The sequence below is a fragment of the Zymoseptoria tritici genome, chromosome 11, assembly GCF_000219625.1.
Source record: "Zymoseptoria tritici IPO323 chromosome 11, whole genome shotgun sequence".
In the NCBI taxonomy this organism is placed as follows: Eukaryota; Fungi; Ascomycota; class Dothideomycetes; order Mycosphaerellales; family Mycosphaerellaceae; genus Zymoseptoria; species Zymoseptoria tritici.
This window is the reverse complement of record NC_018208.1, coordinates 562,504-585,843: the sequence shown is the minus strand read 5'-3', so window position 1 is coordinate 585,843 and position 23,340 is coordinate 562,504. Positions and strand designations below refer to the sequence as shown.

Below are 23,340 nucleotides of genomic sequence, written 5' to 3'. Positions count from 1 at the left end.
CCACGTTTGTAGCCATCAAGAACAAGGTCAAGTTTATCGACAGATACTATGGCCGCGGTTGAGAAAGCTGGGTAAGTGGACGGTGGACCGAGGCTGTGCAAAGTGAATTGATGGAAACTGATGATGCCACAGATCAACGAATCCACGTGGAATTCCATACGTGAGCACACCCCAACACAAAGGGCAGCCAGGCATACCAACGGACCATCGGACTGCCTCGATCGCTCCCGCCTTGACTCTGCGATAATATACGACCTTACTGACCCGCTGGATCTCACTTCAGGCGCCATTCGTGGACCGCGTGGAGGACTATGTCACAACGCGAGCAGACGTCGAAGGCGCATTGAAGAAATTCCAGGAGATGATCCAGAAATACCAATTCATGAGCGAGAACAATCAGCGGAGAGTATTGGGCCTGAAAGATAAGTTACCGGACATTCAGCGGACGCTCGATACGATCCGGTTTTTGAAGACGCGGAAGGTCGGTGCTTCAAAATGCTTTCCGCACCACGAGCGCCGCTAATTGACCACAAATGTAGACGGATGCAGAGCCGTTCGAGGCGATGTTCGAGCTTAACGATACTCTATTCGCGAAGGCCAACATCCACGAGACGGACGAAGTCTACCTCTGGCTCGGGGTGAGTCAAAACCTTGCCTCTGGCCCTCTCCACACGCTGCTTGGATGATCATCCTGACATGATAATCACAGGCCAACGTAATGCTTGCATACACACTGGACGAAGCGGAGACATTACTGAGCGATAAGCTGGAAGCGGCACAGTCAAGCTTAGAGAACTGTCAGGAAGACCTCGATTTTTTGAGAGAGCAAATCACGGTAGGTCAAAGTGGGCTTGGCGATCTACCACAGGCACACAGGCTGACGCAGTTTGCAGACCATGGAAGTAGCTACCGCGCGGGTCTACAATTGGGATGTCGGAATGCGGCGAAAAGAGAAGAATGAAGGCGCGGACGACGGCGGCCAGGGTCGAAAGGAGACGACGAACGATTGATTATCGCTGTATCGAAGTGCGCTCATGTCCCAACGAAAGCCCAGGTTCAGCATCGAAGTGCCGTATGGACCGTGTACGGTCCTTGCCCATTGCAGCGCGAAGGTTCAGACAACCGCAGACTGTCGGTATTCAATTCCATGTGGTGGCCGGTAGTGGAGGGCGCCATCCAAATTCTGAACCGGAGACATGGTACGGATCGTGAGTCTCACGAAGCTACCACGCAACAACCAGATGGTAAGGAACGAGCAAATTAGGTAAGATGTCGTCGTATGAAACTGGCGCTGGGAGGAATAAATGTTTTCTCCCGCCCAGTTTCTGTCTGTCAAAACACTCTTGCGCAAGCAGAGAGATTTTGTTTCAACTTCTCGAAACTCACACCAATTCAAGGGAGCGTTCAACATGGCTTCCTCCAAGGTCACCTCCAACGACCTCAACGTCAACACGGTCATTACCGACATGGCCGATGGCCCCAACATGGCCGCTCACGTCCGCGCAGACAACACAAGTGGAGACTCGAACCAGAAGTCCAACGCCGCCGACACCACTGGCGAGAACGACAAGACTGTCAACTCTGACGTCCACAAGGGCACCACTAACACCACCGCGATCATGAGCAATGGCAGCAATGTTGCCATCCACCAGCCTGGTAGCCTCAGGATCCACATCAACACTTCCAGCATCGACGGCACCACCAACACAAATGGCAACACTGTCGACAATACCGGTGCCAACACCCCATCGCCACACGATTCCCCTCGGTCCCACAGCACCACTACCACTCCTGCCAACTCCGGTCACACCCACGAGTTCGTCGTGCCTTCGTCAAGCCGTACCGTCCCTACCACCAGCCCTTCGTACGGACCATCCCCTACCGGCATCCACCCCAATGGCGCCTCCAGCATCCGCACTCCACCTGGCACCACCTACGTGCCTCCCCTCTCAAGCCGTCAGAACTCCAAGGCCTCGCTTCACCGCCGCACACCTTCGACTCCCACTCCTGTCGTGGCCTCCTCTAGCCGCTCCCCTCTCCAAACTCGATCTTCGTCCACCAATGCCTACCCTTCGCGCGCCCAGATCGCGCAGCAAGAGAAGGGCAACACGCCTGCTCGCGAGCTTGCGCCCAATCCTCACAGAACGCGCGGACAAGCCAAACAGGAAGCCCGCCGAGAGGAGGAGGCCGCAGCTGAGGAGAACGCTGTGCAGCAGGCCGATGTGCAGCAGGCCGATGTGCAGCAGGCCGATGTGCAGCAGGCCGATGTGGAGCAGGCCATTGTGCAGCACACCGATGTGGACGAGACCGAAGCGGACGAGATCGATCCAACGTGGACCGAACAACAGCACGAAGAAGTTTGCGAAGGCGGCTGGAGGCTGCTCTGCTGTTTCCATGTGGTCCCAGCCATTTTTGAGCCTACTGGAGAGGTCTACGAGCAGCAGCAGCGTGCGGGGCTATTGTACCCAGAGGTCCGCCTGCGATACTATGCCAGGGTGGAACGCATCCGCCAGGCCATGTTGTCCGAGCTGTCGACCTTGACAGGCATGCATCAAAGGAGGCAGGACAGGCTTGTTTGGGATGGCCAGCGGACCGAAGAGGGTTACCTCAATGATGAGTCGGCGGATGAGGCGGAGATGGTGATGGAGCAACAGCCGCGTCCAAAGCAACGCGAGGCGCCGGTCTTGATGCCGCCAAAGGCTAAGAGGCAGAAGGCCACGGCCAAGCCCAAGAGCAAGGCCACGGCGAAGCCTCAGGGCAAGGCCACGGCCGAGTCCAGTAGCAAGACTACGGGCAAGGGCAAGGGCAAAGCTGCGGTTCGTGGGTAGAGGGGGAGGGGTAGGCCTGGAACGGTGATGTCCGAGTGTACTGTGTGAGATGGAAGGATCTGGGGTTTCCTGTTGGGAAGTGAAAAGCGAATCTTGAGAAAAGTACCAAACAGATCATCGATGGAATCGGGCGAATGACCGGCTCTGCGCACTGAAATTTGGGTTGGAAGTCACTGTACCGCGGGTTTGATTTTGTCAGTAGCTTGGTTGTATGTAATCTTAATTCGAGACTCCACTTGTACAACTTGTACAGATACCACCTGCTCATGCGTGAGAATGTGACTGACGACACTCCCGTCGACATACCGTGCGAGGCCAAGCCGGGAACGATTGTGTTCGTTCCTTGAAGACTTGTACAAAGTAGAGTCTCGCAAGGACTGCGGGAGCATGCATGCTCCCTTGTCCCCAGTCTTCTGATATGCCAGCTGCCGCTTGATCTGGTTCGATCCCGCTGGGCGGTGACAGAGAACGTAGTCGCATTGTGTCGTTGCGTCTCATGGGACTGTAGCATTGGGACGTCTCATCATCGATCATCATAGAGGAACTGACACGTGAAGAGACGAGAGTGAAGATGACAGAAGTGAAGTCATCTCACTGCCCATACTAGCGCAAAATCGGCCTCGACACGGTCGTTACGCGCTAGTGCGCGTCTCACCTCAGGCAGCACCGACAACTACCGAAGACAACGACTCGAACTTCCATGCTCTCCACTTCTGCAACATTGACCACCGCGAGAATGTCCCATCGCAAGCGGTCGCGCGCCACCGACGACGATGGCAGCCCCGAAGTTGAAATCGAAAGCGCCAACTCGAGTTTCCGCCAAAATCACAACAAGCGATCCCGCGTTACGCTCGCTTCTGAACGTGGAGGCTCCGTTGTCTCAGACGAGGAGGACTACCTCGCTGGATTTGAAGATGGACCGGAAGAGGAGGACTACACGATGCATCAGGATTCCAGCGACGACGAGCTCGAAGAAGACAACCTCGACGAAGCTCATGCCACACAAATCGTAACAAAGCAGATGAATCAGTACAATGAGAATCTCGCTTCCGAACAAGGTGTCATTCAAGAGGTGTACTGCCGGAACTTCATGTGTCATAGCAATCTGCGTGTCAAGTTTGGGCCATTGATCAACTTCATCATCGGACACAACGGCAGTGGAAAGAGTGCCGTTCTCACGGCGCTGCAGGTATGCTTAGGCGGCAGGGCGGTCGGCACGAATCGCGGGAAGAGCATGAAAGACATGATCAAGGAGGGCCAGGAGAGTGCGACGTTGGCAGTGAAGATCAAGAACGAAGGCGAGGACGCGTATAAGCCGGATATCTACGGCGTGAGCATCACGGTGGAGCGCCATTTCTCCAAGTCGGGCAGCAGTGGATTTCGCTTGAAGAATGACCAGGACAAGATCATCTCCAACAAGAAGTCTGACGTGGATGACATGCTGGACTACTTTGCCCTACAATTAGATAACCCGATCAACGTCCTGACTCAAGATATGGCTCGAGCATTCCTGTCCAACAGCACACCCTCCGAGAAGTACAGGTTCTTCATCCGCGGAACACAGCTCGAAATGCTCGACCAGGACTACAAGTTGACCGAGGAGCGGCTCGACAACACTCAGGAGAAGCTGAGGCTGCGTCAGGACGACATTGCCGTTCTCAAGTCCAAGGCTCAAAAGGCAGAAGAGCGCAAGAAGCAGCTTGACCGCGCGGCGTCAATCCAGACCAAAATTGAGGAAACAGCGCGCGTGCACGCTTGGGCTCAAGTCAAGGAGGAGGAAAACCTGCTCGCCGGTTGCGAGCAAGATGTGAGCAACAAAGAGGCTGAAGTTCGAGAGCTAGAAGAAGCCGCTCAAGCCGTCAGCGACACCCACGAAGCACATGTTAGCGCCAAGGAGGCTGCTGAACGTGCAGTGGAGGCGCTTAGAGAAGCTTTGCCTCCGCTCGAAGAAGCTTCTACCGACGCGGAAGCGAAGTTCATCAAGAACAAGGATGATCTGACGGCAGCCCACAGAGAGTCGCGAACTATCAGAGATAGCATCAAGAAAGCCAAGGCCGACGTCAGGCGTCTGCAGGGGCACGTCACGGACGAGGAAGCCCGCCTGGCTGGTGCAGCAGGCGACGCCCATACGGCTCGGTTGAATCAGCTGGAGGAGCTGAGGGAAAACGCGCAGGCCGCCAAGCGCGAACACAAAGAGCATTGTGATAGGAAGGCAGACATTGATAAAGCTTGTACTCTGGCTCAAGCCCGCTACGATGCCGCGCAGCCTGTTGAACAAAAAGCGAGGCAGGCTCTTGATTCCGCCAAGCGTGGAAAGGAGCAGCTCGAACGAGGCCAAGGACGACCTTTTGCGCCGTACGACAGGAACATGGAAAGGCTGTTGAAGGAGATGGACAGAGAAACCCGTTGGAAAGTCAAGCCGGTGGGACCTATGGGTTTTCACATCTCTTTGCTCAGACCAGAATGGTCCCCGATTCTGGAAAAGGTCTTTGGCGGTGCTTTGGGAGGATTCGTTGTGGCGAACCGCTCTGACCAGGACCTTCTGAGCAACATCATGCGGAGAGTGGGTTGCGGCCCCATTCCAATCTTCATTTGTCCAAAGACTGAGCCGCTGGACATGACTGACAAAGAGCCACCAGCCGGTGTCGAGACCATTCTTCGGGTGCTGCGAATCGACAACACCATGGTGTTGAACCAACTGATCATCTCGAACTACATAGACACCACCTGCTTGGTCAAGGGCTTGAAAGAGGCTACCGCTTTCATGTACCCTGAACACGGACCACAACGACATCACCGGGTCAAGGCAACGATTGCTCTGGTCAAACCCGGCCACGGCACTCGACTCGACGTGTCTCGCAGTAATCAGCCGAAAAGTACTCCTGTACACCCCTGGAATGGTCCGTCGAGGATGAAGGTGGATCAGGCGGAGCAATTGGCATTACAAGAGCGCAACATCAGGGATGCCGCCCGAGAGTTGACTGAGGCGCAGCAAAATGTCACACAGCTTCGCGATGCTTTGACCAAGGCAAAGCAGGCAGTTACAGCGTTCAAGCAGCAGGAGGCTAAGCTCAAGACTGCGGCTCAAAAGGCAGAAGATGCTGTCGAAGCTTTAGAGTCGGAGATTGAGAGCAACAGACCGCAAGACGGAAAGTTGCAAGCACTCCAAGAGCAGCTGACCGAAGCACAAAACGAGCAAAAAGCGCAAGAAGATGCCTTTGAAGACTCCGTTATCGCCAAAGATAAGCTGGACGAGGTTGCGAACGAGCTCAAGCCAGACTTGGAAGAGAAGCAGATGGCACTGCAACTACAGAAGGAGCGAATCGCAAAGGCAGAGAAAAAGCTGGAGAGATGCGAGACGCTTCGCACTGATGCTCTATGGGTGAAGAACGAGGCCATTGCGAAAGTGGAGAGTGCGAAAGGCCACGTCGAGCGGCTTGAGGCCAAGCGGGACAAGCAGAAGGCCCGCGTGGAAGAATTCGTCGGATATGCCGAAGAAGTTTGTGCTCGGGTTCCTGTGACCGCGTCCGTGCAAGAGCTGGACGAGCGTCTCGAAACTCTCAAAGCGCAGTATAAAGAAGAGCAAAAGCGCGCAGGAGGCTCCAGGGAGGAACTCACCCTCGCGTATGTGCAAGCACACAAGGCGTACAGTGATGCGAAGAACCAGACAGAGTCCCTCACGGAGACCTCTCGCGTAAGCGTCGATCATCTCCATACCTACGAGCTTTGCAACTAACGCTTTCCCCCACAGCTCCTCCAGAAGTCGCTTCGCGAACGCCGCCGACGCTGGGGTCTCTTCCGCAAATACATCACCGTTCGCGCGCGCCTCAACTTCTCCTACCTTCTTCAAGAGCGCGCATTCCGCGGCCATGTGCTCATGAACCATGCCGAGAAGAAACTCGACATCGTTGTCGAACCCGATCCGACGAAGTCCTCCATGGCCGGCCGTCAAGCCCGCACCTTGTCCGGCGGAGAGAAGTCTTTCTCCACGATCTGCTTGTTGCTGAGTATCTGGGAAGCAATGGGCAGCCCGATCAGGTGTCTGGATGAGTTTGACGTCTTCATGGACTCGGTCAATCGCACACAGAGTATGGCAATGATGATCCAGGCTGCAAGACGTGCGGTTGGCAGGCAATTCATTTTGATCACGCCGCAGGCGATGGGTAATGTGGAGATGGGTGATGATGTAAAGATTCACAAGTATGCTCCTGCCCCTTTTGCTTGTATAATGATAATCCGCTGACTGACTTTCTTGCAGGATGAGAGACCCCGAACGTGCGAGGGAGCCTGGTCAGGCTGGATTGCCGTTTGCTGCGGAAGCTTGAGAGGGTGGAGATAGTAGCGGAGCGGATGCTCTGCTTTTCTGATGCCGACCTTGCTGGTGGGCGGGCGACATGCCACCAATGCCTTTGCATGAGGCATTCTGCCATTACGAAAGCATCGATCGTCCTTCGAACTTTCCTTTTGACCGTAACGATATACCCATAACTTACTTTCTTGTATGTACGATCAACCAAGTCTTTGCAAGTGGGCAAATGGCCATACTTGCCGTGCATGTTTTCCAAATTCGTCCGTCCCTGCATTCATCGTCGCCTATATACAAGAACATCCTAGTATGTACACCGAAATCGCCGTCCTTTCCATCACCGACTCAACGGCATTGCCATCTAGAGCTCATCATGAACCGAATCTTCCTCACCGTCCGACAGTTCCGGTAGATCAGCCATGAGATCCTCATCCTCTTCACTGCCATACACGGCACCCATGACCTTCTCCTTAGCTTGTTGAGCAGTGTTCTTGATCGTGTCCGCAACATTCTCCGCGCCTTCCTGAACTTGCTGAGCGGCGTCTTCGACATTGACCTTAGCTTGGGCGGCGGCATCTTGAGCAGCATCTGAGGCTTTGGCTTTTGCTGACGCGGCCGACTTCTTCGCTTTGGCAGTGGCCGCGTCGGCTGAGTCCCGGACGCTCTCTGCGACGTCCTCTACGCTTTCTTTGGCTTGCTCGCTTGCACCATAGAATCCCTTCTGCTGGGCTTGCTCATTGGCAACTTTCTGGGCTTGTTGGGTAATTTTCCTGATTTGAGCCGCCACATCTTCGGTGCCCTCTTTCGCTTTTCCTGCCACACTCTCAGCGCCCTCCTTTGCCATCTCAGCACCCTCCTTGGCCTTCTTTGATCCATATCCCAACATTTGCTTGACGTTGTCCGGCATTTCTGCCTTCGGCTTCTTAGCATCACCTCCGGCGGCAGCACCACCGCCGAACATGCCTGCCATACCAGCACCCGCACCAGCGCCTCCAATTTTCCCTGTCAGCGCCTCCAACTTGCCGCCCTTCATCGGCCTCTTCTCCATGGCCTTCTTACACGGCTTCGGCGGATCAGGTCTCGTCTCATCCCTAATCACACTGCCAACAAGCTTGTACTTCGCATTGCCCTCAAAAAACTTGACCCAGTGCTGCAATGTCTCCTGTACCTTATCATCCGCCTCTTTCTGGTCCGTCTTTCTCCTCTTCTTCTTCTCCGCCTTGTCCACCTTGCCGAACTTCTCCATCGCTTGCTTCGCCATCTTCGCCATCATGTCCTGCGGCATCTTACCGACATCGCCCAAGTCGTCGGAGAAATTCCCCTCGGCGACGTCTTCGAGCTGCTCGTCCATCCATTTCGGGTAGAACATGACCTCCACATCGTCCATGCGCCAGGTGAACTGCTCCGGCTCATCCCAGCACTCCGTCACCCACGCGCGCGTAGCGTCCTTGCCGACGAAATGGTGATAGTGCCCACCGGGACCGTAGAAAGCCGGGCTAGCAGAGACATCAAAGATCTTGCCATCAATACCGAGGTAGATAGGTTGTCCGTCCTCGCCGGTGTATTGTTTCAGTTCCTCCTCAGTGAGTTGCAGGCCTCCCTTACCAGTCGACTGAGCGTTCGCGCCCAAGAAAGGCTTGATCTCTTCAGCCACGCGAGGACGATTGAGCGCGCGCTCGACGAAGGGGAATTTCGCATTCACCCAGTTGGCGACGGGGCCTTGGTCGCGGTTGTCGATTTTGTAGTAGACGAGGAGGAAGAGTCCCGTGAAAAAGACTACGATCATGCCGAAGATGACGAAGATGTTTGGTTCGAGGTCGACGGTGGGTGGACCGGGCTGCTTCTTCTTGAGGGTCTTGGGTTTCTCTTTCTCTTCGAGCTGGACTGGCGAGGGTGCTGCTGCCGCAGGTTTGCGGGAGCGGAGTTCGGCGGGCATGATGGGTGGGTATGGTGGTGGTGATCGTGGTGTGTTAGAGAAGACCACTCAGATGCGAGGTTGAAGGAGGAGGAAGGTGAGGTCAAAGGTCAATAAGGTAGCACATTGGACCAGACGTCACCTTGGCTAGCGGACGGAATGTTGCAAGCTGGCCAGTCTTTTGGGTCTTCGACGATCCAGAGCGATGGCGTAGGAGGAGGGTGGAACCGCAACGGCTACCTTGGAGAGCTTGTATCGCCGAGGTAGTGGATCGCGTACTGAAGATTCGACATCCCTGCAGGAATACATGGCCAGTATGGCACAGACGATGAACAACTACGAGTTCTATCTGTTGCACTTGTCCTTCGACGGCCTCTCGCAATACTCTTCAACAAAGGCATGGCACGTTGTACAAACTGGGGAGTTCTAACGCCCTTTGCACGAGTCTCGACTGGGCAGTTCCCGCAGACTGTTGTATGCGCACGGCATGTCTGCGACTACACGGCGCCGTGTTGCCATTCAACGGCTGGCAAGGAGGGCTCGTGTCAACGAGAAAAGGAGGATCCAATGCCATATACGACCTGGAGATGACCGCGGTCCTCTGCCTCCAAAAGTCTCTCTATACACGCACTCGAACAAGATGCTTCTCCATCCTCGCAGCGTCTGTGCTATCCACCTCGTCCTGTGAGCCATGCAACGCATGCAAATGATCGTCTCCCGTCCTATGGTGTCCAAAATGCCAGCCCTCAAAACTCCGAAACAACGTAGAATAACATGTATGCCTCTGCACCAAGGACTTCTTTCTCATCGACTTGCACAACCATGCTGTCATCAAATCGAAACCACTCTGCGCCCTGACGAGAGTACGATATATAATGCCCGTTGTCAATCTTGCCTTTGTGCACAATGACGGATGAAAGTTCGTAGATCGGTTCTTGCGGTTCGGCGTCGCCTTTCAGCTTGTTCTTCGATGGGGTCTTGACATCGATTGTATCTTCATCGTCATCCGCCGGCGCGGCCGGTTTCTCGACTTTGTGGCCGTTGGTAGAGCTCTTGTTGGTCGTATCTGATATGACGTAAGGGGAGAGGTCCAATGTGAAAGGAAAGCGAACTCGAGTGTCGACTTTGTTGCTCTGTGAGCTCTTCTGGGAATGTGAAAATCGCTTGAGATGTATTGGGACGACAGGCGGCAGACGCGCGATTGTGAGCTTCTTCTTGGCTTCTCGAGACGCCTCGCACTTGCGGCAAAAGTAGCTGTCCGTAGATAGCGACTCCACACTTGTGAAGCGTTCTAGGCATTCGGTGAGATCCATGGGCAGAGCTTCCTTAACGGTCTGCGTCCCATTGATCATGGCCAGCTTCTTCTTCTTAATGCTGAATCCAGCATTCTTGACGTCCAGACTGAGGTCCATAAAGGGATCCAGCGATGTCGTGACATTGTTGCACGTCGCACATGTGACTGTGCTTCTGAGCAGACCTCCAAACGTCTGGTGTATCACACATTCGCAATCCTTCTCTTTCTGCTCCGCAGGTCGCTCGTCATCTTCGTCAATGTTTGCCTCATGTAGACTGTTCAATATAAATCCCAGGTATTCGTGCGCATCTTGCTGACTGTACCCTGCCAGTCCTCCGCCGCCCTTCCAGCATCCCTGCAGCATGTGCACCGCCCCGTAGCCTTCGTGCTTCTCTTGCGCGTAGAAATCGATAAACATGTCGTCAAGCGCACATGATGTGCATGCCTCTCGTTCGCAATCGGTGGAGCGGTGTCCTTCGGCGAGGTAGAATGTACGAATGAATGGGTTGTGGATTAGAGACTGCAATATGACGGACATGAAGCAGGTCTGTCCCATGTTGTAGAGTCCGCGCAAGCCAGTGGCTGCACAAGGAGTCACGACAGCGTTATTGGCCATGAGCTTCCTGTCGCCGTCCGCCACGGATGTTGAGTACTTTCTCTTCTTAGTGTTCGGCGCTCGAATCTCTTCGAAAGTCGGATCGTAGACGAAGTCTTTGCAGTCGTAGCACAGCACGAAGCCATTGGAAGACTCGACGGCTACTTCCAGTCAGCATCGCGCCGAAGAGGGATCATAAGATATACTGACCGAAGTTGTGGCCCGGGCGATGCTTCTCTTTGGACGCGCTGACAGTCGGGCATTGCAGGCACAGATATGTCACATGCCCGCATGTTGAAATACCGCTCGGCCCTTTTGTGATCCGATCTGTTACATTGCCTTCCTTTTGTAGTGTTGTGATGAGCTTGGTATATCCGTCTATTGCTTTGTCTCCTGCAGCCGCAAGGAGATTCTTGATATGGGCTGCTGGAAAGTCAGTAGACCGCACACGGAGCTTTTGTCTGCTTCCACTCACGACATCCGTAGACTCTCTGCACGGGCACATTCCCTTTGCTGCTGGCCTTTTTGAGAAGCTTCGGGGCATCGGTCGTGGCCGAGGTCGGCGTGCCTGTTGCGCTTGAAGCCATGCTGTTCGTCGCGGACTGGAATGCCGCGGATCAAGACTCGTGATCACATGGCACTTCGCGCACACTTCTCATGTCCCGTCGTCGTCGTTCACAGAATCGAGTCGCAAAGTGACCCGAAGAGGGAAGCGCGCCGCGGGAGACGCATTCGAGATCAGACGGCCGAACTGGCACTTCCCCACGATATCGCTTGCTTCGGCCCGGAGGATCACCCGAAAGCTTAAATCAGGGCAACAGTTTTAAGGGCCTCTCGTCTTTCTCCTCTCTTTTTGACCTTACCTTGCTACAGTACTCACATATTCGACATAGACGGTCAGCAGCTGCTCTCGCTTCTCCATCCTCGCAGCAAGGACACTACAAACGTGACTCGATGGAGTAACCAATGCATCTAATTCAGCCAGAAATGCGTACGCCGCGTTCCTGAATGCATCGGGATGTCTGCAATATGACCCATGATATTCTCAGAGAAGCTCATTGACGAGTAACAGAATAGCAACAGAAGAGCAGCATGGTAGCGGGATGGAGCACTTCCCGCCAGCTGTCTGGTGAAATGTGAGAGCACTTTGCTCCGGATCGTGTCAGGGACCATTCTGTGCTTGCTCGTTCCATCGAACGTTGGTGGTAAATGAGACTTCAGTCGGAAGCCGCGCTTGAGTATTGCGTGATTGCGCTACCAAAGTCGGAGAGAAGCTGCTGATGATGCGTGACTGGTTCGCGAACGCTTCAGATACACGGTCCGAATCACGAATACGACAGCGGCCGTGCAACTCACAGACCGACGCTGTCTGAGTGGTGACTATCGAAACAGCTCCCGAGTCATTGAGTCCTACCAATGAAGGAAACACGCCCGACAACGAAGCACTTGGCCACGAGGATTTCTGAAGGCCTGATCTAATGCCGGGCCTTTTTTTTTCAGCTGCCACCAGACTCGCAGAAGGTTTCACCTCTGCTGGAAGACCAGGTCAAGCCACCTCAAGGCTGAGCCATGTGCAAGATGACTTTCCTAGTCTCAAGATCTACATCTGACCGGTGACCGGCGGCCGGCTGCGTCTCGCATGGAGCTCGTCAAGCATATCTTGCCGGTATATCAGAGAAGACGGCAATTCCTTCGAGCCATCAGGCCCTGAGAGTTGACCACCAACAGATTGGTCGAGCTCTTCATCGGCACGGCAGAACAACATACCGTCTGCGTTCTGGCTGCAAGGTCTCGCGCGCCATGCACAGTGTCGATCATCAAAGCGCGCTACGCTGAAAGAGGCATCCCGGATCAATCCCAGCCACGTTTGCAAGCCGTTCCTTATTGAAGGACATCTGCTTGCGGTATTGATCGAATTGGTTCCATGATGCAATTGTATCTTATCGTGATTTAATCTTGCTCACCAGATCGTGTTGGTATCCCTTGTACGCACGGGGAACAACCACGCTTGAGATCATGGCACGTCCGACCAGATGCTACACTTCCGCATCGCGTGGCAGTTCCCGAGACCGCTTTTGAAATGAACCATAATTTCCACGGGGAGAATCAGCCGCACCTGAGATTGCACCGCCAGCGAGCATCGTCTGTCAGAGGACGGGCACTTGGTTTCGGGTCCTCAATGGCAGTATGCATGGCATCGCAAGCCACGTACAGCACAGAACGATATGCCCGGAGGTAGCACTGTACAATTGCAGCTGCTGGGCGTAGAACAAGCTTGCTGCTTGAAGCGCCACAATGCTTTCAGATCCTCTTGATTAAAGCTTGGGCGAGATCCATTGTACTAAGTATAACTCAACTTTGGCACCAGCATGCCGATCACAGAAGCAGGGCCAGCGGGTCGGACACTCCAGACTTGAAGGGTTCAGACGCTATCACAATTCCATACTAACCTGTTGCAGTAAAACACCTGGACCGCTGCGGACGAATCGCATGGCAGCATCGCAGAGCTTTGTTCTATTGCATAGCGGTCTAGCGAAGGTCCCCTAGCACGATGGCCATTATCTCCAATACTAAAGCACGGCTCACGCGGCAGAAACATCTGGATCAAGAACCTGATCTACCTCCGGTCCTCCACTCTCTATGGTCATATCACTGAGCTCACAAGAGACGCCTCCGATTCTTTCCCTACAGCAATCCCAACGTGCGCTTTCCCAAGTCGCCCGCGGCTTACTCAAGCTGCACTACTGCACACAACGATACGATGTACGCAAGTCCAGCCATGGCCATCAATATTTACGAAAGGACTTACGAGGAACCATTGCCGTTTCTGGTGAGTACTTTGATCCTCCGACTTGCGGCCGGGAACTTCGCTGCGAGCTCTGGACTGTGGTGGCTAAAGCACCTCCTTTCCATACATACTTTAGCACTTCGCAATGTCGATGTGCTTCAAGAACATGTCACTAACACTGCAAAGCTTGACCCAGCCCTGATCCAGCGACCCAATAAACGACAAAGGACCTCCAGCATCAGCTCCTTCGAATGGGACATGTCCGACTATCACTTCAAGCCTTCCTCGTGGTCAACGCCGCAAGAGAGCTTTGCCTTTAGTCCAGCACTCGCACCGCAAGAGGGTTCCGCGTCTCAGTGCTACACGGACTTCACGTCGCCACTGATAGATCCTCTTCTCGAGCCGCACTTCAGCACCGAGCACATCGACCCGTGCCAACTGCCGCTTCCGCATGATGCTTACTATGTTCCACCACCCCAGCAACAGACATGGATACCACCGCTTCTACCTACGACGACACATCAATATCAGCAGCTGCTCAACGATGAGTATTTGGAGTGTCCAACATTGTTTGACATCCAATGCCTCCCTGCGACCGGTTTCTCGCCGATTCCACTCAGCTATGATCATAGTGGCCATGAAAGAATCGCACGAGCAGGATCTCTCGTCTCAGAAACCAGCTCATCGCAAAGCTACGCCGTCTCGGGGTCCTCCCGCGGCGCCTCGCCGAGCGCCACGGAAATGTCAAAATGGGGCAAGAAGAACCTTTCCGGCACATGGTCCTGTGCGTTCCCGGGATGCACGTCCCGTTCGACCTTCAGTCGAGGCTGCGATCTCCGCAAACACTACAAGCGGCATTCCAAGACGCTCTTCTGCCGCCACGATGGGTGTCCGCAATCGACGGAAGGCGGCTTCTCGAGCAAGAAGGACCGCTCGCGGCACGAGGCGAAGCACAATCCTGGTGTAACGTGCGAGTGGGACGGATGCGAGCGGTTGTTCAGTCGGCAGGATAACATGGTATGTGTCATTGCAGTTTTGTCTTTTGGAGCACCGCATTTACTGACAGTTTCATCAGAAAGATCATGTTCGGCGTGTGCACATGCGAAGTGTCTCGTGAAAATGTGCTACCGTGCTACCGAGGTCGTGGCGTGATGCACATCCGTGAATTCGGCCGTTCCCCTAGATCGACGAACCTGGGCGAGAGCGGTACGGGCGAGCTGGTTCAAGAATTCGGAGCCGAAACAGCGATGAGGAGTCATCTCGGCCAAAAGCGTGACACATGAAAGGGATGGACAGGATGGAAGTGAATGCAGATGTAGAGATACCCAAATTAGGAAACCCGAATTAGCGTCTCGCTTAGCGTCGAATATGAATGATGTCTCGAATTCGGCAACGAGCATGTTCTTGTTGTCGGGACCCCCGGCGGGCGGGTGCAATGAACACTCTAGGATGGGGAATAAGCTCGCCTTTCCCTAGCACCGACAGCCCGAGTGAGGAGGAGCGCAAGATCCAGGTACATAGCGGAGGTACATGCGGGTGTCGCAGCACCCCATGTCTCGACATGGACACCGTGGACGCCTGTTACGGCGCCTCCACACTCGCAGGTACATCTTCTACCGTGACTGAAAACGCGGATCTGTCTGTAGGATCAGGATTTACATCAACAGTTCCAGCTTGACGGCGTTTCCCAAATAGATCCCGTAGGATTGGGACCCTGAAGCCATAACGTGGCGCCAGTACTCGCGCGCCCTTCGCTGGTGAGCGATGAGCTGGAACCCCACGGCACGGCAGGCGAGGACGATGGTATCCAGGACGCTGCTGTACTCTGTCAGACCAGTGATTAAATGCAAAGTAGCTCAAAAAACTATGCCAAAAGTGGCTCGCATTCGCGTGGCGTCCGAGGCGATGGGAAGCTCGCACGGCCAGGATTCAGTCGAATGCGATGATTCAAGCGAGATGGCTCCGTCAGGAGACGGAGCAGACAACGGTAGCCGATAAGTAATGAGAGAAGCGTTCGTCATCCGCAAAATCTGCAAATGCAAAAGGTGAAGTGTGGTCGCGTTTGAGCCCTTGCAAGATGGGAAGCCGGAGCGAGCTCCGGCATTTCGGCGCTAGTGGCATAGAAACCAAAGTAAACAAACCTCAAAAAAGTCGGAGCCAATGCACTGGTATTGATTCATTCATTGATTGTTAGCATACCATGGCAAGGCTACGGAGAGGTTCCAATGACAGCGGAGACTTTGTGCCAACAAGTACCCGGCGGGACAATCGCTCATCGAAGACAGACGCTACCACCAAAACAACACGCCGGCAACCTACAAGAAGTACTGGATTCGCAGCCACGACCGATGAGAGGACCGAAACTTCGAAGCTTATTCCAAGAGTTGCACCCACGCCTGAGAAGAAGAAGAGACAAGTACGACTTGCTCCTCTGAACGGAGTTCAGGCGTCTTTAGGCTCGTTGTCAATCAGTGGCGCAAGCGAGAGGGAGAGCCTGGCACCGAAGAGACGAGCGCCACGGCCGGTTCTACAGAAATCGCGATCTATTACGAAGGAGCCTGCTCAGGCAGATGTCGAAAGCCAGGTCGACTTCGAAGAGAGTATATGTTGCGGTGAGCTTCAGGAATCCGAAGATGACTCTGACGTGGAATTACCGAGCCTGGGAGATCTTCTCGGGTGGTCTGGCAGGGACCAAGTCGCACGAAAGCCGACATTACCTGGAAAGCTGGAGGCTCTGAGCATATCTCGGGAGGTACCAGAGCCGATAAAGCCTTCAGTGGTGGACGTGTTCGACGAGGATGACCAGCCACCCTTCAAGCCCTTCAGTCGAATGAAAGCACAGCCGGCCACATCATCACGCCCCGTGAGTTCGTCCGACAAAGAGAACAACGATGCTGTACTCTCGTACTCTCCTCCGCGCATTTTCAGACGTGTGAGATCAACCACACCACCACGACCCATCACTCCTCCACGATCGACGACTCCACCGCCTAAATCGCCATCAAAATCTCGCCTCCAATCTCCCTCCAAACGGAAGCCTCGCATACCCACTCCGCCTTTGAGACCTAGTCTAGATGCATTCTGGACGGCAGAGGCTGTCAACAATTGGAATGACACCTACTCTCCGCAGAAGACACTGAAATCACCAGCAAAGAAGCCACCCGGACCATTTGATACCCCTCCGTTGTCCCCAACAAAGCGCACAAAGTCCGAGGTCGCCGAGCGCAAAACCTTCGAGTCAACAAAAGAAGCGATAGCATCAAGCTTCCTCGCGGAGCTAGACTCTACAATCACCAACAACCAAATCTCCGCTCTCGCAGCCAGCGTCGGCGGAGTCCAACTCATATGGTCCAAGACTCTCACCACAACCGCCGGCCGTGCGAACTGGAAGCGTGAAACGACCAGGACTCGCTCACGTCCCAACTCGGACAAGGCCACCGGCCAGGACAACACCGTCACGACAATCACGCACAAACACCACGCTTCTATCGAGCTGTCCACCAAGATCATCGACAATACTGATCGACTACTCAACGTCGTGGCTCACGAGTTCTGTCATCTAGCGAACTTCATGATCAGCAACATCACCGATCAGCCACACGGGAAATCTTTCAAGAACTGGGGAAGACTTGTGTCTAAAGCTTTCGGCGACAGAGGCGTAGAAGTCACCACCAATCACAGCTATGTCATCGAGTACAAGTACATTTGGAAATGCGAAGAAGGCAATGGAGGCTGTGGGCGAGAATTTGGACGACATTCGAAGAGTGTCGATCCGGCGAGACATCGCTGTGGCGGCTGCAAGGGGACTTTGGTGCAGGTGAAGCCAGTGCCTAGGAAGGCGCCGGCGAGTGGAGAAGGATCTGGGTACGCAGGATACGTGAAGAAGCATTTCGCAGAGGTGAAGAAGAGTCTTGGGCCGGGAGTGAAGCATGGAGATGTCATGAAGGCGCTGAGTGTGAAGTATCGGGCCGAGAAGGACGTTTCAGTTGAGGGCATCTTGAACGGATTGGCCGGTGTGAATTTGGGAGACTCTCAGTCACCGACAGAGGTCGAGTGATCCGCCGGGCTGTCAGTTTGAAGCCAGACAAGTTTCGTAGCGTACCACAGTTGGCATCTTGAGGACAGACGCATCGACAAAAGGGACCTGTTTCCGGTGTCATATTTACAGGGCTCTACTGCCACAATTCCTAAGCCAGTCTCAATGCGCCCCTTGGAGCGGACTATTGATCGTCGAGCACATGCAAATACTTCTTCTCTTCTCGCTTCTCCTTCTCTGTCATGGGAGGCAGATCGAAGTATGACGAGCTTCGGTATCCTTGCTGTAAGATTGTCAGTATATATCATCGCCTCTCGACCACAGAATAGGCTTACCAAGTATTTGTATGTGAAGTTGGCAATGTCACCCGGCTCCATGCCTAGATCCGCAAAGGTCTTGGCATTCTTATCGATGAATTGATCCAAGTGCTCGCGCTCCACCTCGTCTTTGCTACCCACTGACCACCACAACAGCTTGTTCATGACGCCCATTGCAGGTCCAAGGATCGCCTTCGGCACGTTGATGTGTCGCCTCTTGTGGAAGATCTCGCGATCCACAAGCGCAGAAATCTCTCCCATGCTGTACTCCTTTGGTCCGTAGAGCTCAAATGTTTGTCCCGCCGTGCTATCATCCATGGCAATAGCCTCGAGTGCGCGACCGAGATCAACCGAGTGGATTGGCCTGAAGCGCTCGGTCATGTTGTTTGATGTGAGCACATTGGTGGCTCTGGCGAGGCGGTGCAGAAGGCGGTCCTCGAATCCGAATACTGGAGAGGGTCGCACAATGGTGGTCTCTGGGAAGATCTCACGGGCGACCTGCTCGCCGCGCCATTTGGTTCGGAAGAACTCGGAGGGCGACTCGGGGTGTACGGAGTGGGAGGACATTTGGATGAAGCGGTCAACGTCGTATTTAGCGACAGCCGTGGCGATGCGGTGTGTTCCCTCCACGTGGACATCCTCCAAGTCAAAGTTCTTCGTAGGGTAGTCTCGGCCAACCAGGTTGAACACAATGTCGGAGTGCCTGACGGACTCCTCAATTGAGGCTGTGTTGCGCAGATCGTACTCGATGAAGTTGACTCGTCCAAGATCTCCGGTGACCTTCAAATGTCGCTTTGCCATCTCTTCTCTGTATGGGATGACGATTGTGTTTCCGGCTTGCGCGAGGCGATTGACAATGTACCGACCGACGAAGCCTGTCGCTCCGAACACGGTGACAGTATGGCCGCCGAGACTGTGTCGACCACCTGGCGTTCGAATGATAGGCTTGCCGGTCCGTGTAATCACAATATCCTGCAAGTTGCGGCGGCATTGTGTTGGAGCAATGGCAGATTTCGCGAGTCGGGAGTTGAGGGCAGCGTTCGGTCGGCACAGCTGGCGCTGGAGAGCCATTGCGCTATTGGATAGGCCAGCCATGGCCGGGCAGGCGTACGAAGGGGAGTGGAGAGTCGACGGTGGAGGGTAGAGAAGTGCGCAGTCTCCAACATTCGTGGAAGCCGAAGTGATGTTCGCCGTGGCTCCTGCGACCGAGCTTCAAACGCGGCTCTATCCGGCGCTAGATATCAGGTGTACGCAGGCGATCAGCTCTCGCATGTGCTCCATTTCAAACACCATCACATGCAAACGTCCAATCTACCAGTCATCGACGACGCTTGAATACAGCAATTACATCTTTCCACGAAACCGCGCACAACAGCATTCGCAACTGAAAGGGCACGGGCGACATCGAACAGCTTCGAAAGCAGTGCGATTGAAAGAGAGGCAATATGGAGAACGAGAAGATCTCGGACTTCCTCCAGGAGCAGAGAGATGAGGCGCCTGAAGACTTGCAGCACTTCTTCTTGAGCTTCGAGGACTTTTGGGAGCGCAAGCTATGGCACGAGTTGACCGACATTCTCGTCACCTTCTACGCAGAGCCACAGAGCAAGAAGCAGCGGTTACCCATCTACAACAACTTCATCAAGAGCTTTGCGGACAAGATCAACCAGTTGAAGCTGGTACGGATAGGTCTGAGCACAGCACATCAGTGCAAAGGTATGCCAGACGCCGCCTCTTCTGGGTTGACATACGGATTGACTGACCTGCGACAGACGACCAAGAACGCCTCACCTTCCTCAAAGCCCTCGCCAAACGTGTCGATAAGCCGTCGTCAAGAGACGCATATGCCTATGCCCTGACCTCTGTCGCCAACATCCAAGTTGATCTCAAGCAGATTCCGGAAGCACGCAAAGACCTCGATGAATGCGAGGCCATCCTCGACACGTTCGATTCCGTGGAAACAGAAGTTCACGCCAACTTCTACCTCGTCAGCGCCAAATACTATCAACTTCAACATGAGTTTGCCAAGTACTACCGTACTGCTCTACTCTATCTCGCATGTGTCGATTTGAAGGACATTTCCGAGACGGACAGGCAACGCATCGCCTACGACCTTTCAATCGCCGCACTCATCAGCGACAACATCTACAACTTCGGCGAGCTACTACTGCATCCAATCCTCGACAGTCTCACCAAGACCGATCATGCCTGGCTGCGGGACTTGCTGTTCGCCTTCAACCGCGGCGACCTCAAAGCATACACCATTCTCCAGCAGCATCTCGATGCGAACGAGCTCTTTGCCCAGCACCAGCATTTCCTCTACCAGAAGATCTCCCTCTCCGCGCTGACGCAGCTCGTCTTCTCCCGACCACCGCAAGATCGCAGCATGACCTTCACCACTATCAGCGAAGAGACGAAAGTGAACTTGGACGAGATTGAACACTTGATCATGAAGGCATTGAGCTTGGGTTTGATTCGGGGAAGCATCGATCAGGTGACAGAGGTGGCACGGATATCGTGGGTGCAGCCAAAGGTCCTGGACCGCAACGGCATCGAGGGCATGCACACACGTCTGCGTGAGTGGGATGGTGGTGTGGAGCGCCTGGGCAACTGGATCGAGGGCGTCGGACAGGACGTTTGGGCTTCTTAGAAGGGATGTGCATCACGGCACGCATTGCGGTGAAGGCTATTGTAATGGCTAGCATGGCATGGATATCAGCATCAGGAGCGTGGTCAGAGAATGCCTCAGGCCGCAGAACGAGCGGAACGAGCTCCGCGATACCGACGTAGCCTGATCAAAAGACACTCAATGAAATGTACTATACGGTAAAACTCTCCGTACGACTCTCGCATATGATCTAGAGATTGCGACTCGTGAGCGTCCAAGAACCGCGCATCAACTCTACCCGTTTCTCATTGGACTCTCATCAGGCAAATCTCTGCTCCTGCCTGAACCGGTGCCTGGCGTTGCCTCCACTGCCTGCGCTGCCTTCAACATACTGCGAAGTCTTGACTTATAAATCGACGTTGAGCACAAGCTGCTCAAACGACATACATTTCGATCAGCAGAGCTCAAAAATGACCACGCTACAATTCAAGACCGCTTCGCTATTCGGCGGCGCCATTTCTGTCGACATACCACAAACTTGGGCAGACGTCAGGTAAGCAGTCAAGGCAGACTCGAAAGCATCATGCATCACGATGAAACTCGAATGTACCCACTAACCAAAGTCCACAGCGAGATTCGAGAAGTCCCCGACACCCAAGAAGTCTACCTCGACCGAGATGGATTCTCCAGCATCGTGGTGGACATTCTCGAGCGTGTCGACAAGCCGACCGATGGAGAAGCCCTGGAGTACCACCTGTCAGACATCATTGATGAAGATCTCGGTGAAGCCAAAATCCGGGAACGAAAGGATGCGAGCCTGAGGTTGATGCCGTAAGTCTTCTATTCTATCACTACTTGTCGCTTACTTGGCTAACATACATCATCTACACAGATCCACTCCCGTCTTCACTCTCATCGCAACCACCCCTCCAGGAGCAAGACAGCGCGGCCGGCCCAATGAGCCTGACTTTGTCGGGGTCATCATGATCTTGATCCGACTCAAGGAGCAGAAGACAGACATTGTGGTCACGGTCAATGTACCCCACCTGCCGAACTCATACGATGAGAACGAAATGACTCCAGAAGAGGGCAAACTCGGGCCGCTGATGGAGAGTGCATCGAAAGTCAAGGAGCGAGTGCTTGACACTTTTGAGGTCAAAGACTTTGGGTTATTTATCGAAGAGTGAGTTAGGAGGTAGGCCACGAGCTCACTGAGCATGAAACTCGCAAAGCGATACGGTATGCCATGAATTTCAAAAATCATATCTTGCAGACGATCACTGACTTGCCGACCGCCACACTCGTAGCAGGTCATCTCTCTTGCCATCGATGATCTTCTTTCGTACCCTCGCCAAGTCAACATCAACCACTCTTTGGCGCACCGCATCAACACGAGCGCTTTCTACCGGTCCGGGACCTGCCGTGCCTTCGACAACTTCAATGTGTTTCAACATCTCCGGGAGCTTCGAGTCCTTCAGGGCTTGCACCACCCTCCTTCGCCGTGGTGCATCTTTCCCAATTGGCACTAGTTTGCCTGTCCATCTGAGATGAAGAGTCAGCAAGACGTCCCACAGCGCTACAGTCGAGCGAAGATCTCACGAATCCTCCGATGCCGCTGTTCCAAATAGCATGAATACTGCGGTGCCCAGATCATGCTCCCACGCCTGGTAGCAGTATCCTCGATCGATCATTCTCCTCGCAATACGTAGTATCTTTTCTGCCGAGTCTTGCTGGAACGAGGATGTCCTCAGAAGATCGGCCTCTTCGAACGACATCGTGGACGGCCGCTTCAAACGTTGGCGGATGCTGACGAGCAACACGCACGCGGCGCGTTCCAAAAGGCGAGACTAAGCATCATCGCTTGGAGCAGCTCCGAGACGGTAAAATACCGATATCGCGTATGCCTGAGGGTCAATGAACGTATCCTGGCCATTTGCGTCATCCCAGAACGAACGCATGCCATCGCGCCAGCTTATCGCATTCGAGGCGAGCAGCTGGCGGGTCCAGTCATCTGGTCCAGAGAAACGGCATAACTTCCGGATGCGAGCCTCGTCTAAGCCACCAGGTCTACAAACTCTGTGCTTGAGCTTTTTCTCCAGTTCAGGCTGTGCTTCTAGCACTTCGCACATGCCCTCCAGAATCCGGTCCAACGTGGCGGCGTCCTGAAAGAAGTCGTCAGAAATCAGCCCGCGGAACGTGCGATACAACGTACCTGTTCGAGGTTTCCCGTCATCAGCGAAGTTACGTCCATCTTCAGTCCTGGCAGTGCGTGCGGTTGAATAAGGGAAATTTTCTCCATTACTGGAATGCGATCAGGCCCCGAGCTACTCCCCGTCTATCGACTCTGAGCTTTACACGTCATACTGGACACGTTGCCTATCATGCTGCAGCGAAGCAGCTAAAGACATCATCAAAGCATTGAGTCGGCACACAGCTCTTCAGGTCATTATGCTTTGACGCTACGTAGCTATACAGCTCTGCTCCAGCTCTGATAGGCAGAAACTTCGCGAAGACGCCCGTACGGGTGAATAGAGCTGCAAGTTTGCCGGACTAGGAGGTAGCGCCACGGTAAAGCTGCAGGTGCGGGACAAAACCAAGGCATTGTCAATTAACAGTGCCGATCCCGCTTACAGGCATTCGTCTTCACAGGTGCCTA

At 54.1% G+C, this 23,340-nt stretch overlaps 10 protein-coding genes across 10 annotated transcripts; 7 read left to right on the top strand and 3 right to left on the bottom strand.

Moving 5' to 3' along the window:
* Nucleotides 1–48: 48 nt before the first annotated feature.
* On the top strand, nucleotides 49–1,010 carry MYCGRDRAFT_96591 (uncharacterized protein; the record flags this gene model as incomplete). The annotated part of the gene is made up of 6 exons (XM_003848597.1): nucleotides 49–71; nucleotides 133–160; nucleotides 284–481; nucleotides 540–638; nucleotides 710–835; nucleotides 894–1,010. 6 exons carry the CDS (start codon nucleotides 49–51, stop codon nucleotides 1,008–1,010), a joined length of 591 nt encoding a protein of 196 aa, XP_003848645.1.
* Nucleotides 1,011–3,528: 2,518 nt separating this feature from the next.
* MYCGRDRAFT_219702 (putative ABC/SMC6 protein) lies at nucleotides 3,529–7,071 on the top strand (the record flags this gene model as incomplete). The annotated part of the gene is made up of 2 exons (XM_003848598.1): nucleotides 3,529–6,522; nucleotides 6,724–7,071. 2 exons carry the CDS (start codon nucleotides 3,529–3,531, stop codon nucleotides 7,069–7,071), a joined length of 3,342 nt encoding a protein of 1,113 aa, XP_003848646.1.
* A 2,724-nt stretch (nucleotides 7,072–9,795) lies between these two features.
* Nucleotides 9,796–11,443, bottom strand: MYCGRDRAFT_50123 (uncharacterized protein; the record flags this gene model as incomplete). The annotated part of the gene is made up of 3 exons (XM_003848284.1): nucleotides 9,796–10,014; nucleotides 10,174–11,099; nucleotides 11,149–11,443. 3 exons carry the CDS (start codon nucleotides 11,441–11,443, stop codon nucleotides 9,796–9,798), a joined length of 1,440 nt encoding a protein of 479 aa, XP_003848332.1.
* Nucleotides 11,444–13,578: 2,135 nt separating this feature from the next.
* MYCGRDRAFT_96588 (uncharacterized protein) lies at nucleotides 13,579–15,009 on the top strand (the record flags this gene model as incomplete). The annotated part of the gene is made up of 3 exons (XM_003848599.1): nucleotides 13,579–13,768; nucleotides 13,923–14,694; nucleotides 14,802–15,009. 3 exons carry the CDS (start codon nucleotides 13,579–13,581, stop codon nucleotides 15,007–15,009), a joined length of 1,170 nt encoding a protein of 389 aa, XP_003848647.1.
* A 917-nt stretch (nucleotides 15,010–15,926) lies between these two features.
* MYCGRDRAFT_111231 (uncharacterized protein) lies at nucleotides 15,927–16,720 on the top strand (the record flags this gene model as incomplete). The annotated part of the gene is made up of 2 exons (XM_003848600.1): nucleotides 15,927–16,589; nucleotides 16,655–16,720. 2 exons carry the CDS (start codon nucleotides 15,927–15,929, stop codon nucleotides 16,718–16,720), a joined length of 729 nt encoding a protein of 242 aa, XP_003848648.1.
* On the top strand, nucleotides 16,713–17,519 carry MYCGRDRAFT_30084 (uncharacterized protein; the record flags this gene model as incomplete). Its single annotated transcript, XM_003848601.1, has 1 exon — nucleotides 16,713–17,519. A coding segment is annotated over one exon (807 nt), but the record flags the coding sequence as incomplete, so codon positions are not given.
* A 427-nt stretch (nucleotides 17,520–17,946) lies between these two features.
* MYCGRDRAFT_50126 (uncharacterized protein) lies at nucleotides 17,947–19,150 on the bottom strand (the record flags this gene model as incomplete). The annotated part of the gene is made up of 2 exons (XM_003848283.1): nucleotides 17,947–18,045; nucleotides 18,098–19,150. The coding sequence occupies 2 exons, from the start codon at nucleotides 19,148–19,150 to the stop codon at nucleotides 17,947–17,949; spliced, it is 1,152 nt and encodes a 383-aa protein (XP_003848331.1).
* A 226-nt stretch (nucleotides 19,151–19,376) lies between these two features.
* Nucleotides 19,377–20,726, top strand: MYCGRDRAFT_76790 (uncharacterized protein; the record flags this gene model as incomplete). Its single annotated transcript, XM_003848602.1, has 2 exons — nucleotides 19,377–19,792; nucleotides 19,849–20,726. 2 exons carry the CDS (start codon nucleotides 19,525–19,527, stop codon nucleotides 20,724–20,726), a joined length of 1,146 nt encoding a protein of 381 aa, XP_003848650.1.
* A 428-nt stretch (nucleotides 20,727–21,154) lies between these two features.
* On the top strand, nucleotides 21,155–21,871 carry MYCGRDRAFT_49805 (uncharacterized protein; the record flags this gene model as incomplete). The annotated part of the gene is made up of 3 exons (XM_003848603.1): nucleotides 21,155–21,237; nucleotides 21,315–21,515; nucleotides 21,577–21,871. 3 exons carry the CDS (start codon nucleotides 21,155–21,157, stop codon nucleotides 21,869–21,871), a joined length of 579 nt encoding a protein of 192 aa, XP_003848651.1.
* A 660-nt stretch (nucleotides 21,872–22,531) lies between these two features.
* MYCGRDRAFT_96583 (uncharacterized protein) lies at nucleotides 22,532–22,983 on the bottom strand (the record flags this gene model as incomplete). The annotated part of the gene is made up of 2 exons (XM_003848282.1): nucleotides 22,532–22,846; nucleotides 22,897–22,983. 2 exons carry the CDS (start codon nucleotides 22,981–22,983, stop codon nucleotides 22,532–22,534), a joined length of 402 nt encoding a protein of 133 aa, XP_003848330.1.
* Nucleotides 22,984–23,340: the final 357 nt, after the last annotated feature.